Below are 14,515 nucleotides of genomic sequence, written 5' to 3' on the forward strand. Positions count from 1 at the left end.
ATATATTATAGTAATTTAGGGTAAGCGCAATAATTGACATATTAGTCGTTTATTCGGTGATTTATTGGCCTACCCATATAAACTGGTTACTTATATGAGCTATTGTACGGTATGTCAATTCAATATGCTGTGTGGTGTTGAATTTATTAGCATTTTGTGCGGTCAAGAAAAATCAATCTTAGATGACAATTAGCTGCGTTTTCGCTGGGCTGGTATGTTGTGAAAAGTGGTGTTACTGTTTTTGACAATCTCGGATTACATTTTGATGCGTTTGCGTTTGACCGATTTGTCATAAAATGTGTTTTTCACTATGATGTCATTGCAGAAGCTTGTAATTTTGGTAATGTGTTGTTAATTTTGTTTCTTACCGATGTTTTACAGGCCAACACCCTACCTCAAGGCACCATCAACATGAACCAATGTAGCGACGTGGTGCATGCTGAAACGGAGACCGGACAGAAGTACTCGCTCTGTATTTATCATCCGGAGATGAAATATTTTATTCGTACGGAAAGCAGAGATGACACCACAGGGTAGGCGAAATACCTGTGAGGAGCAACGGGTTGTCATCATTTATATACTCTTTGTACAGGTGGTATGAGAAGCTTGTCGTGTTCCCCCAAACGATTAAACAAGAGGCAATCAACAGACGAAGGTTTCCTCGTAGGTATGCAAGTGCAAAGGCTCCATCCACCACTGTGAGTGCCGTTTTTCAGATTGACAATTGTCATTGATATTGAAATTTCCTGGTTCAAGTAGGCTCTTATTAACCGTCATTCTAGCAAGCCTATCGATAGCTTTTCAAATAAAAACAGAAGCGTGCCGTCGATGCCCGATGACAGAGTGATGAGTAATGCGTAGCTTTTAACCGCTAGCTTTCATTATCTCATCATTATGTCCTTAGCGATACACGCTATGTCATTGGACGCCTTGCCTGGGGCTTGGCTAAATCCATACGGAACACCTGATGGCTGATTGTTTTCCGGAAAGTATGTTGTTAATTTCTCGTAGTCGACGCGCGTCACCCATGACTTGAAAACAGGTGGTGGTGGTGTGAAAAAGATTGGATGATTAGTGGATATTTGTTAACCAACGTAGGCCCCGGGCAATAAATATTTTGTGAATGCATAGTGCACAGCTTTCGATTAGCAAACTCTGAAAGATGACACATGCTTTATTAAGTCTTAAGCTCAAAGCCTTTCGTTTCTCAAATTTCAGAGTTCTGAATTGAACAAAGCGCCGAGTACCGTGACCTACGACGCTCTGAGAAGTCCAAAATCCGAAACGCCCCCTCGGGATAATATTATCCCAACTCCGACCGAGTCCCAAGTCGAACGGAAATCTTCGGACTTGAAACGAGGGCGGAGCATCTCTCGAAAATCTACTGACAAAAAACAAGTTAGTGTATTACGTAGGCATGTAGGCTAGTAGTTCTAGGATTATGATATATTGTATTAGCATACTAATTTGTGACTATTTTATGTTAACATTACGGGGATGGAAACCGCTCGTTAGGTTTCTACTGCTTCATCAAGTGCTTATTGTAGGTTAACATACTGTCGATATATGAATAAGTTGTTCCACGTGAAGTAGTGTAAAATAAATAACATTGTTTTTATTGGGATGTAAGGCCTGTTATATTGTTTTGTCAGAAGATGACTATTTTAGTTCAGCCTGGTTGCTAAATTTTAATTAATCTCAAGTAGCGACAGCAGTGCCATACAATGAATGATGCATAGTGCCAGGAATTTTGATTGATATGATGTCATATTTGGAGATGTTTTTCTGATCAGTGATCATTAGGGCAAGTTTTTGTTGCAGGTAAATCCACGGAAAGTTGCATTTATTTTTGAAAAAAATTGCAGAAGTTGCATTTTGCTGGGTTGACTAAAAATAAGAAGGGTCAACTTCCCAGATTGACTAAAAAAAAAGGTCAATTTTCCGGCTCAGCTCCCGAAATACCCGTAAAAGCCTTACTTCGGTGCTGATTTACGGTGTTTCAGTCGAATTTGGCCGTGCATTTCACCAGAATCATGAAAAATCGAGAAAGTTGCAAAAAGTTGCATGGAAAAAATGGACAAAAGTTGCAAAAAGTTGCACTATAAGATTCCTTCAAACAGCTTGAAACAGCATTTTACATATCTTACGAGTATTTAGGAAGCTGCCGGAAGCTATAAAAAAAAGTTGCAAAAGTTGCTAAAACTTGCCCTAGTGATCATGTATTGTAGTTTATTTCTTTGTTTACTTTTGGATTGAAGATACCATATGCTGTGCCTTGGTTTCAGTAAGCTGTTCTGGCAGATCTTTGCATTGAGAATGCCTCCGTTCCATGCTTATTTCTGGTATAATAACATTTCCTATATATGAAGATTTTATGGCATATTACATTCATTCAGTCAGGCAGGATAGCATCATGCAAACATCAAAGTTTAGCCATAGTGATTTTGATTAGATTTACGTCCTGTGTAGAATTACCATACTAACACCTATATATAATGTATAGTAAAGAACTGACGTAAATCTGTTACCTGTATTCATTGCGCAAGCCATTGTTAGAACACCTTCTTGATATAAATGTTATGCAGGATCTGAATGTATGCCAATCCATTTTACTGTATCCCATATGGATAATGAGCAAGACTAGTCCAGGTCTGACAGGATTGTTCAACGGACCCTACTCGGCGATTTTCATGATTATTTCAGTCATTATCAGTTTGCAGCATTTTTCATGAAGACAGCTGTTTATTTCACATCTGAGCTTTAGAATTTTTCATGTAGGTGTGTATTTTTCAGATTGACGGTAAATGAGATGAGGTGACTGTGTTAACTGTTTTATTTACCTGCTCTTCTATGGTTTCTTTCTTTGCATTAGCGATTAGGTTTGAGATTTTAAGGCAGGCAAAGTCAAACAAGAGTACCTTATCTCCTATTTGCTGAAAGTCACTTCATTATCAGCGTATTTACTCGAAGAGACTCTGCGCTTGTAAGCGCAACAGTGGTTTTCTTCCTACTCTGTAACTATTGACTGAAATACTTCTGGTGCATAGCTGTTTGTTGGCATGGTTAATTTCTCTTCTTTGCTTTGAACCAAGGTATGATTGATTGCTTGCTTGAACAAATTTGTTGTAGCTTTGATGCTGTAATAGTATTTGATTTCAGTGATTGTCAATATACGTTTTAATATTGTCGAGCGGATGGACTCGTGTGCTTCACACGCACAAGTGCGACACACTGCAATGCTTTGAAGCTGGAATGTTATATTGTTGTGTTGTGTTGAAGTACATTTTTCCAAATGCACAATTATGGTACTGGCATAGATCTTCGTTTGTCATTGTTGTTTTGTGGGCGTGGCTTGACAGCATTGTTACCGTCATGGATCACCATTGAATATTTTAATGTTATTTTATATCATGTCCTCACCAGAACACCCTTCATTCTACTTTACTCACAGTCACAGGGATAACTTGCTGTATCTCAAATAATGCATCACAGGCTGTGGAAATCGGACTCCATTAACCATTTTGAAATCGAGACACTATTTTTTGAGTTTTCTTCAATGACTGGAACAGAACACCCACATTATTACCATTCCTGTTGACTTGCTATGAATTACCAGTTTCGAACCGTATGCTATCGATAAGTAATTGATTTCCAATATTATCTGTGATTCGTATTATTTATCCTGCAAGGTGTGGTGATTGATCGTCTGGGTTTTTGTCGGTAGTTCTTGGGTTCAATTCTGCAGCAATCTTGGATTGTGTGGAAAAAAATGATGGTGCTGACTTGATAACCTTGCGGTTCCTTCGCATCTACTTGGTCCACATGTTGCAGACAAAAATAAAACGTAACTTTCTTCATGTAGATTATCTATTTTGCGTACAAAGTGACATTCTGGTGATATTTGGAGATGTTGATGATTCAAATATAGAACAACGTCCTCTTTGTGTGAGACTCATCCCTGCAAGAACGGTTGTACTATCCATATTAGCAAATACACTAGCGTAGTAATTGGAAAATTGTTGGGCAATTCACAATTTTGAAAAACTCCAATGATGCTATTGAATAATATATTCATATTGAAATAAACTAATAGATATTTAGAAAAGTCATTGTATATCAACAATCTTATCACCACATATAAATTCTCTGGCATGAAATTGCGAATAATTGAGAGGAAGAGATTACTCAAGCACAATGTACCATCTTTAGAGTGATCTCTCCACCTGGATTTTAAATCAAAATTTAATGCAGGTGACGTCATAATTTGTGATACGATTGTTGATATACAATGTTCTTTCCAATTCTCTACTAGTTGCTGACGATTACCCCTGACGAGTGTCAGCTGAAAATATTCGGGTTTATTTCAATATGAATGTATTGTTAAATTGTATATTTAGGTTCAGTAGCCTACCTCGAAAAAGATTTCCTTATGATACTGTTTCCCAGCAGGCTGCTGTAAAAATTGTCAAATCATGCATGCGTTTCCTTTGTGTTCGGGTGCATCTCGGGGGGGTCGTGCTTTCTTTCCTTCACTTTTGTTTTGCATTCTCAGGGCACCCAAACTCCCGACGTGCAGCGTCCAGTGCGCCGAGCTAAATCACTAGATCGCCACTCGCATGATTTGAATGATTTCACCGTAAGTGCTCGCACTGTTCCGCATTGCATGTGTATCATGGTGGCTGCTTTGGTGTCTATGGAATTATGTGTACATGTTGATATGTTGTGCCGGTCTGTTTTCGCTTATCTTGTCTTGCCAAGTGTATTATTGTGTGTGAATTTATATGCCTGGATTTTTGTATGCTGGGAAACGATTTCTTGTCATGTTTCAAATCAGAGGGTTCTCAAAGTTTTTCTATGGCTGTTTTCATCAGCCATATTGGAGACGTACAATGTTTAACTGCTGTAGTTTTTCAAATTTATATCGATAGATGATGAATTGCTACAATTTCAATTGGAACTAGGATTTGATATTGCCAAATATCTACTCGTTAATTGTTTGAGGTGAGGTAGGCCTAGTCATTACAAGACTTTTATTCGCAGATGTCTTAGAATCTAAGAATCTAAACACTTGGATTCTGAGTTGTACGTTTTTCGGCTAGCTATATTCATCCGATTATAATTGCGATTTGTGTTTTTCATCGCGAAGTTACCACTTGAAACTTTTAAGTTCAAGTTTTAGATAGACTGTTACATTCCTCACGTGTACGCTTTAATTAAAGCAGATATTGTGGGATTTTTATTGTCAATACCGGCTTGCGTTGTCTGGATGGAATACAGTTCATTTGTACGCCCTTGATTGGCAAATGTTGACACAGAGTCGTAGAGTATACACGGGCTATTTGTCACCGCATTTTCACCTGCATACCCGAAAAATCTGGTCCATTTTTCGTAGCTTGTTTAGTAGATCTTACCTGCAGCTGCAGGATATTGATTTTGTGTGACCTGATTTTACCACTCTTTGTGTTTTCCACGAGAGGAAATCTTGGAAATCTTATTTCCTGGTGGCTATGATTGATCATGTTAAGCCACTTGGCAGACAGCGTGTCATCTATTGTGGATTGATTTCAACGCCCGGGTTTTCCATGTACTGGAATGCCTGAACGATTGTGTGATATGCGACCGTAATTTTTCACAAGGACAGCACCGTTTGTCACCGATGTCCGTGTTTAATACAGGAAATGGCGTATGACCTGAATAATATTGTGTTATTATATGCCACTGTTTTGATGGATTGTGTTGATAGATGTAAAAGTAATTGATATGGATACATAATTCATTTTCCATGTTGAGCCATCTGTTTATTCATGTCGTTAGACTGAATTAAGCTGTATTTGCTATTCAAGACCGCATAGTAGGTCTGCAAACCCTATTTTTGTGATTGTGGAATAGCTACAAAGCTTGTATGTATATTGTCGATAACAATTCACCGTGAAAATGTGCGGTCTTTATCTAATAATCGTAGCTTAATAGAGTTCCATTATTTCCGGTCGCGTATCACCGGGTAATAGCCTTGAATTAGATGCTTGTGAGCTGTATTTGTTTCCAAAATTGAGACGGATTATCTCATTACGTCGTTGCGTACGCCTTACATGGCATTTCGGCTACTTATCGGCTACATCACCCACTAAAAATACATGGCTTTCCGAATTTTAGTTACAGGCGACAGCCCGTAAATATTACGATCTCTTCCGTCCAGGTGGATGGCACCAGTCAAAGGCGAGGATGGATTATGAAACGTAGAAATGCCGCCAAGGAAACGTGGACGAAGCACTGGTTTGTGATGTCGGAAGACGCGCTCAAATACTACAAGGACCCCAGTTCTGAGGAGGTGTGTTTTGAAAACAGCGGAATCAATGTCAGAATTTACATACAATTTAAATTACTATTTAGTTCAGCGAGGCAGACGGGAAAATTAAGCTGGACGATATCGTACGTGTCGGTAAAGTGGATTTGAACGAAAATTACGGATTCTCTATCTACGTGAGTTCTTTGTGCGCGTGCGCTGGAAGGCTAGATTAAGAAAAGTTGTTGTGTGTGATTAGATTTTGTCGTCGAAACGACTACCTTGTGTCAGAGTTCCACAGCTTTTTTGATATAGATCAGAATTAGAGTTATTGCTACATAGTTTTTCACAGATAATAATTATGATTACCGGGTTTGCAAAAACTCGGAAATCGAATTAAACTCCAAATCGGATACAACAAACATCAAGTTAATTCGATATCAAACCATATTTCGTTCTTATGAGGAAGTGAAATCAGACAACTAAAATTATTTGGTTGTCCAAATCTGCCTTGTGCTGACTGTGTTTGTTATGCTACTGACTCCTGTTTTGATAAGACTGGCCCACGTCTTTCCCCTGTAGCAGTGTGGCATTGTGCTGTACACCACCTGTATACTATGAGATAGGTTGGTGGTATACTATGGGGTTTGTAATGTCGGTTTGTTGCTTTGAAACCAAGCTGCTCATTTCTGGATCCCTAATATGTTAATAGCAACAAGCTCTCAGTCCTATTGTAGTTGGTCAAGTGCTGTAAATTAGGATATGGTTTTGTGTACACGTCGGATATGGAGGAATTGATATGGAATATTTACACATAAAACTTCATGGCGCAAGTGGCCTCCATGTGTAATACTTGACCTTCTGCTGTTGTTTAGACTGTAAACGAAGAAATTACATTGGCCGCTGTGACATCGCGGATCAGGCAAGGTTGGATTAACACGATCGAAAATTCGTCGAAACTGGTGAACGTGAGTGTGTTATTTTTTATGGGGGGTGTATTTCCCGTCATATGGTGGAAATCCTGTGATTTTTTCTGGGGCAGGAGAAAGAAAACAGTGAAAAAATCGTGCCCGAAAAGGCTCCGGAGGTGTTCGACGAGCGTATGGTCGAAAAATCGATGGAACGCAGAGCGAAAAAGCGGTTGCGACGGAAAATGGGCAGATCGCGTACCTACGATTTTGCAGAATTGAGGTGATAAATTTAGGCCGGTGATATACGTAAATTTTACAGAAGGAGTCTGTGTAACATCTAAAAACAGTACATTGAGTTTAAGCGCTTTTTTCGCCTCGGTTATTTGAAATTTCATATTTTGTGATAAGATTGTTGCTGACGATCACCCCTGATGAGTGTCAGCCGAAAGTATTCGGGTGTATTTCGATACGAATATACTGCTCAATCGTATAAAATTTGATATGTGCTTCAGATCTGCCGCGCGTCGTACCGTGGATATGAATCCAGACGAGAAAACGGATTCAACAACAAAAGAACTGAAAGATGAATTAGACACTTTGCTAATGGCGGAAATAGCGAAATCGGTGAGTAACTTGATACCGAATCTATTAACTTTTAATGAAAGCAAGCCTCTTATCAGTGTTTGCGTTACCACTGTAATTGATGTCTTTAACTTTCGATTTTGTAGGTAGCCGATGTTTGCAAGTTGATAATACTTTGTGTGCTCTCGGAACTAAATCTCTTGTAACGGTTGCTACTTGTTTCCTGTCCTATTCTTCTCAACTATGTAGCGACTATTGCCGATATGCTCCCGTAACCTATCATTTGCGATATTGTTTGCTTGGATTTGGTATTTCTTTTCATTCAACAAATCGACAATGCCTCGGAAGCACAGCTGTAACACAATACGCCTTTGGTAACGATCTGTTACCTGTGTGAGTAGTATTACGGACAATAACAAAGCATTTTTTTGTTTTGCTATACCAGGTATTCTCTTACTGACATTTTTCGTGCCTGCTGTGGTTATGTTACTTTTGAATCCTGTACGAGTACCTGCATACATGTATCCTGTAATAACGTTGATACTGTCAGCATATTGGCTGATGTTTGAATTGGGAATTAGGCGGATTATTTTGGCACGTTGATGTGAATGACGTTGCAGGCAATTGTGATGAACGCAATGAAAACAATCTGTTCCTCAATGTAAATATTATGGTCTCTGTTTCGTTTTGTCTATGGGTGATATTGGTTGATTTCGTGCACTGGCGTGACATGGGACTAATCTTTATTTCAATTATACAACCATGAAATATTTACGGCAGTGTACCTTAACCACCGACAAGATAGGGTAATGGTGGAGTGTCCGGCTTCTTGATCACTTGATCGGTAATAAATTGTTAGGCTGTCAGTAGAGATGATACACACCAAATTTGGCTCAATTCCAACCACTAGAAGCGAAGTTGTTGCAGTTGAAAAATTTGGATTTGAATAAAATAGTATTTACGGTGACTAGCTCTTTGATTATTTATTATATAATCAGGGAATTAGAAATTTTGCTACTGCAATAACTTTGCTTCTAGTGGCTGGAATTGAGTCAAATTTGGTATGCATCATCTCTACCGACAGCCTAACAATTTTATGGGGTCGACAGAAAAATTTGGAAATTTCATTTTTTTGTGTTTTAATGATAAATTCAAAACTTTCTACTGTACGAATCTCGCTTCTACTGGTTGGAATGGAGCCAAAGTTGGTGTGAAGCGTTTTTTAACTAACCTAACAACAAAAGTTTTTTTTGAACAGCCCTAATGCATATCATGAGGCGGTGTATATGCCGTAAAAACATCAAGTACAGAGATATACTACGTCCTAACTTTACCAACCTAGCAAACCCTTGAGGTAATATTCAAACCGTAGGCACACCCCACGTTGTTGCCTAAACAAACAAAAAAACATCCACCATAATGATACATTACTATAAAGTGCTGCTGCACAAAATGAACTGTATGTCAGCAACAGTGTTTAAAAAGCAAATTCATGAATTTTACACATAGCACTAAGATTATGATGTACTGCAAGTCAGAGTGACTTCAGCTATAGGAGTCGCTTGTGTGTCCTGTCCTCCAGCAAACCGCTGGGAACCCTGGCTGTGAAAATTTTTGGGTGTACTTCAAATTAAATGAAAATTTGTATTATAGCATTAAAATTGTTTATGAACTCTTATATACCTCTGATATTGAAGGTCAGGTGTCCAAGGTGCACGCACTGGAGCCGATTCATAATTTTACCAGCCAATAAACAGCACGTAAAAGCTCCTAACATTATGTAATGCTACTTCTCACTGAATGACAAAATTTGTGCGGTATGTTGTAGTTATTAAGTTGGAGACATTGATTCATCGGTGTTAAAATCATTTACGAGCTGTGATTCTGAAGGATATTGTCCTACTATGCCTTTAATATCGAAAGTCTGGTATCCAGGGTTTAGGATCCTTTTTTTCGGGAATCGTCTTACCAAATTTAGCGGATGGCCACGGAACATATTCAAATCGGAAATTGAGCCACGACTATAGAAAGCATTCAAATCACTGATCTTTGACAGCGAATTTTCGTCTATTTCGTATAATGCTTTTTTTCGATGTCACACTCATGTAAGACTAAAATTATTGGGATACCAACCATGCATGTTTCCTGAATGTGCAGAATAAACAGATTGTATAAGCTCCAATCATTTTTATAATGATAGCTTACTTTTCGATAGTTGAGATTTTCAACTCTCATCGATGTTGCCTTTTAGAAACAAGAGAACGTAAGGCAAAACGGATTAGATTCGCCGGACGGCTCTAAAAAAGCACAGGTTTCACCCAGAACTCCAAAACAAGTAAGATAGTTGGTAACATCTTTGTTCTGAATGTGTGTGAATGTCGATATTTTTACAGGCTTCTACTGCTAACGAAAACTCAAAGTACAAACCGCCTCTGACGCAAAAAGTGAGATAACGACTTGAGTGCCAAGTCAATTTTCGTTACTGGTATTTTATTGCGTTCTTTAGATGGTTAACGGCGATCAGTGGGATAAAATCGAAAAATCCGGCTTGCTAGCCGCTGTTTTGCCGGGTCCAGACGCAGCGGTTGAAAAATCGTCCATCGTCGCCGCGTGCAATAGCTTGAAATCGGAGGTGGGTTGTTTCTTCGCGTTGTACCGCGTTCGTTTTTGTAATTCGGGTCATTTCAGGTGGAGTTTATGGCGAAACAGATCGAGCTGGGTAAGAAAGTGATGGGCGACGTCTTGTCGGAGCAAAAAGAGAAGGTGGGTTGCTATTTTCGCAAGTCTGAGTTAAGATTTGACTATTGCATTTTACCGAACATATTTCTTCGACCATAGGTTTTCAACCTATGCGCCATGGCTCACTACTGGGTCATAGAGCTTTACTAATATACAGCAGTAAATGTCAACCTTGAGGCCGCGAAAGTGCCTACCCTTTTTTGCGTTATCAGCTTACAAATTTTAGGGGTAGATCTCGAAACATTTTCAAATTAGAGATTGGCCCAAACAAGGTTGGTAACCTCTAATCTTTGACAATGAATTTTCCTCTACTCAATATGCTGCTTTTTGTGATTTACCACTCATTTCATACTAAAATTATTGGGATACCAGCATAATGTGTTGGCATCCGTTCAAATCAGGGTTGTAATGACTCGAGTCATGACTCGACTCGAGTCATTTTCTCAAGATACGGAAATGACTCGACTGTACTCGAGTCAATCTGTGTGTCGTCTCGACTTGGACTCGAGTCATTGCGCGTGATTCGAACCAAGTCATATGACTCGAGACTCAGACAGCCAAGACCGACATTTCATTGTAATTTCGAGGAATAGTACAGTAACCACACTATTGAGATTTCGTCTATTAGTACTGGTAGGCCTACTTGAAAATTCGATGAGAAACTGCTGAAAGTGAGGAAAATTAGTGCATTATATATTATTTGATATCACCAAATAGAGTTATAAAAAATGGGTTTAACAAGACTTCAACCGGAAACTCGGCAGTCAACACAATGACTTGGACTTGGACTCGAGTGATACTACCACGGCTCGGACTCGACCCTCTTTTCGCTGACTCGGACTCGGACTTGACTCGACGGTGAATTGTAAATGACTCGACTTGAGTCGAGTCAAATCTGTAAAAGTGAAATTGACTTGTGAATCGGAGCCTTGTGACTTGGTTACAAACCTGGTTCGAATCCATTTGCATAGTACTTTTCCACTTGACCCCTGACATTTTGTGTGTCGTATCTCATTATATCCTTTCCCAAAGATTTATGCAATGTATGACTGGCCCTTCCAGCAGTTACAGTTAGGAAGTAGTAGCCTATATGATTTGTGATTGTTGGGTTCTAGTTAAAACGTGCCGTTTCAGATCGATTCCGAAAAAGCGGACTCCTTAAAAAGCGGCGCGGCGATCTGCGCGGATGACTCGAACTCCGACAAATTTAGGGCGCTGGAAATCGCTCACAAATGTGCAATGGAAGAGAATAAACGACTGCGCGACGAGGTGCTTCCCTTCTCAACACCGAATCGTTTTCCAACACGATAACTGTAAATTACTTCCAATCAGATCGTACAATGCAGGACAACCAGAGATCAAGATATTAACCGCATGAGCGGAAAGATCAAAGACTTAAAAACGTTGCTGGCGATGGCAGACCAACGTTCTAGGATTAAGGCCGGGCATAAAACTGATAAAAACGACAGGACCTTGAAGGTGAGGCTTTACCGTGTGTAGCCTAAGTCTACGGTTATCTTGTTACGTTGTTTGTATAATGTTTTTATACCTGATGATGGTTGTACTGGGAATGTTTGCTTATGTTATTAATGTATCTAAGATCAAAAGTACACGGTATATTACGGGCTTTAGAAAGTAAGGAGTCTGGTTTTGTTTGATATGAGAAAGTTAACTCACATGATGTGTAATGTGGGGCGTCTCTTGGTATTTGCGGGGTGTGATGAACACAAAAGTGACTTGTATTGACTGAGAGTGTACTTGGAATGCAAACGGTGTAAATACGAGATTGAGAAATAGGAGAGAAATGTGTGTATTGGACCGTTCTGATTTCTTCACAAATGTGCTGGCCCACAACGGGTTTAATCTCCGTAAGTATGTACGTGTCACCTTGTCAGTATAAATCAATTTGAATTGTGAAATCAAATGCCATGGTACACAATTCCGTACATGTTTTTGATCCCAGTTGTAGGATTTTGCTAGGGCCACGGTTATGCCTATTGTTATAGACGTGCTGTTCGAAAATTTGATTTCTCGCAGATATAATGCTGTTGTTGGTCGAAGGCTGATTCACTTGGACTATGCGATTTACAAGCTAGGCCTACTGATTCTGCCCTCTGCCGACGTGACTTGCGTGCTAGCTAAGGACTCTTGAAATACATTTGATCTACAGTGTCTCAAAATTGGATCTGTAATGAAATTTGTCCTGCCTGTGCCCTCACTAATTACTTGTGGATAAAGATAGTATGGATATGAATTTTGATATCAAAAACACGGATTTGATGATTTTAATCTAGATTTGTAGTGGGTATGGAGTTACGGTAGTTTTAAAGCTGGATTTACAGGGGCACTTGTGCATGTGATGTTGTATGTTTTTCAATTTACGTCCGAACCTCAAAAAAATCTGAGGCATTTGTAAATGATAGAAAAATTCGAATTCAACTTTGGATAAGTATTTAAACCACTCTATTTGGTGATTTTGGCGGGATTTGTATCGTACATGGATGTACGGTAGTTTTGAAGCTTGATTTAGCAAATTTTCAGTTTTCCAAATGATATTATAATTATAGCTACACGATTTCGTTCAAATTGTCATAAGAATGAGTATGGTTGAATGTCTGTACACAACCTTGGCCCGTTTCGCACCGTATAGTTCTTCCATAGGATTTTCGGGAAAACCAAAACTTAGATTATAATTGAATTTGAGCATAGAAACATTTCACAAATTAGATTAGAATTAGATTGCAGGGATTTCGCTTCAATTTGTTTAATTGACTATTTGACCAACTCAATCTGGGGCATGAAATTTCTCACATTTTTCAAGGTTAATGCGACGTGTGGACAAATTTCGGCCGTTTACGTACTCTGACTTGGGTTAGGACGTGGCGCGAGAATACAAAATTAATTTTGGCTTCAGACCCGAAAATGTTGAATTAGCTTTGCGTAGTTTGGTTTGATCTGTAAAGTCGAGTTTTTGTCGCAGGACAAGGTGTCCGAGCTGGAAGCCGAAATGGTGGACACGGGCCAGATGATCGACCGGCGTCTGAGCGCGCTGGAAACGCCCCGGCGGAAAGAGACGGACGATTCCGACGAGGCGGGCTCAACGTCGTCCTGTTCTTCTGTGGCGCGACCGGGACGGGCGGAAGACGAGAGGTCCGAACACAAGAAAGCAGGAATGGATGTGACACATCAGAAACTTTCAGACAGTATTAAGTCTCTGCAGGACGCGAGAAACTCGCCGGACCACGGGTTTGTCATCTTTTCTTTAGCATCTACTTTGACCTGAGTCGCTCCCAGGATTGTAATGACTCGAGAAATGACTCGACTCGAGTCACGATTTTCTGATGACTCGACTTGACTCTAGTCTTTTTCTAAAAATAGGGGAATGACTCGACTCGACTTGAGTCAATATGTGACTCGACTTGGACTCGAGTCGTTGCGCATGACTCGAACCAAATCAAAATATGACTCGTGACTCAGACGGGCAAAAATCGACATTTCATTGAAATTTCGACGAGTAGTAGCATAACCACCCTATTGGTATTTCGTCTATTGGTACTAGTACTTGGAAATCCGACCAGAAACTGCTAAAAGTGAGGAAAATTAGTATCTTATAATGCGAACCATTTGATAGGCTATCACCAAACAGAGTTGTGAAAGTGAGTTTAACAAGACTTACCTGGAAACTGAGCAGTCAACACAACGACTTGGACTCGGACTCGAGTCATAATACCATGACTCGGTTTCGAACCTCTGCTCGATGACTTGGACTCGGGCTTGACTCGGTGGTGAATTGAAAATGACTCGAAGTGACTCGAGTTAAAACTATAAACGTGAGATTGACTTGTGACTCGGAGTCTTGGGACTTGGTTATAACCCTGGTTGCTCCATAACAAAGGCATTTCTACTTGCATGGTGCAGCGAGTTTCTGGAGTGCTACTGTAGATTTTTACATGTTTTAAATGGAAATACACTCAATTTCTTTGCTCTGTGAAATTGTTCG

At 39.6% G+C, this 14,515-nt stretch overlaps 1 protein-coding gene across 3 annotated transcripts in view; it reads left to right on the top strand.

The window, feature by feature from the left end:
• Positions 1 to 14,515, top strand: part of LOC145457398 (uncharacterized) — a 33,908-nt gene that overhangs the window by 1,226 nt on the left and 18,167 nt on the right. For 2 of the 3 annotated variants that reach the window (XR_013920870.1, XM_080335606.1), the window contains exons 4-19: positions 382 to 533; positions 593 to 698; positions 1,219 to 1,398; positions 4,553 to 4,636; positions 6,197 to 6,328; positions 6,391 to 6,480; positions 7,159 to 7,251; positions 7,326 to 7,474; positions 7,707 to 7,818; positions 10,028 to 10,111; positions 10,170 to 10,220; positions 10,283 to 10,408; positions 10,465 to 10,539; positions 11,650 to 11,784; positions 11,848 to 11,994; positions 13,496 to 13,761. Coding sequence is in view for 2 of the 3 variants with exons in the window: in XM_080335606.1 (XP_080191732.1) it covers positions 382 to 533; positions 593 to 698; positions 1,219 to 1,398; positions 4,553 to 4,636; positions 6,197 to 6,328; positions 6,391 to 6,480; positions 7,159 to 7,251; positions 7,326 to 7,474; positions 7,707 to 7,818; positions 10,028 to 10,111; positions 10,170 to 10,220; positions 10,283 to 10,408; positions 10,465 to 10,539; positions 11,650 to 11,784; positions 11,848 to 11,994; positions 13,496 to 13,761 (1,982 nt within the window). In the remaining variant the exon portion in view is untranslated. The remainder of the gene's footprint in view (positions 1 to 381; positions 534 to 592; positions 699 to 1,218; positions 1,399 to 4,552; positions 4,637 to 6,196; positions 6,329 to 6,390; positions 6,481 to 7,158; positions 7,252 to 7,325; positions 7,475 to 7,706; positions 7,819 to 10,027; positions 10,112 to 10,169; positions 10,221 to 10,282; positions 10,409 to 10,464; positions 10,540 to 11,649; positions 11,785 to 11,847; positions 11,995 to 13,495; positions 13,762 to 14,515) is intronic. The other variant, XM_080335608.1, reaches the window with a different exon arrangement.

The sequence above is a fragment of the Botryllus schlosseri genome, chromosome 15 (assembly GCF_051294905.1).
Source record: "Botryllus schlosseri isolate E-star chromosome 15, Bs_hap1, whole genome shotgun sequence".
Taxonomy (NCBI): Eukaryota; Metazoa; Chordata; class Ascidiacea; order Stolidobranchia; family Styelidae; genus Botryllus; species Botryllus schlosseri.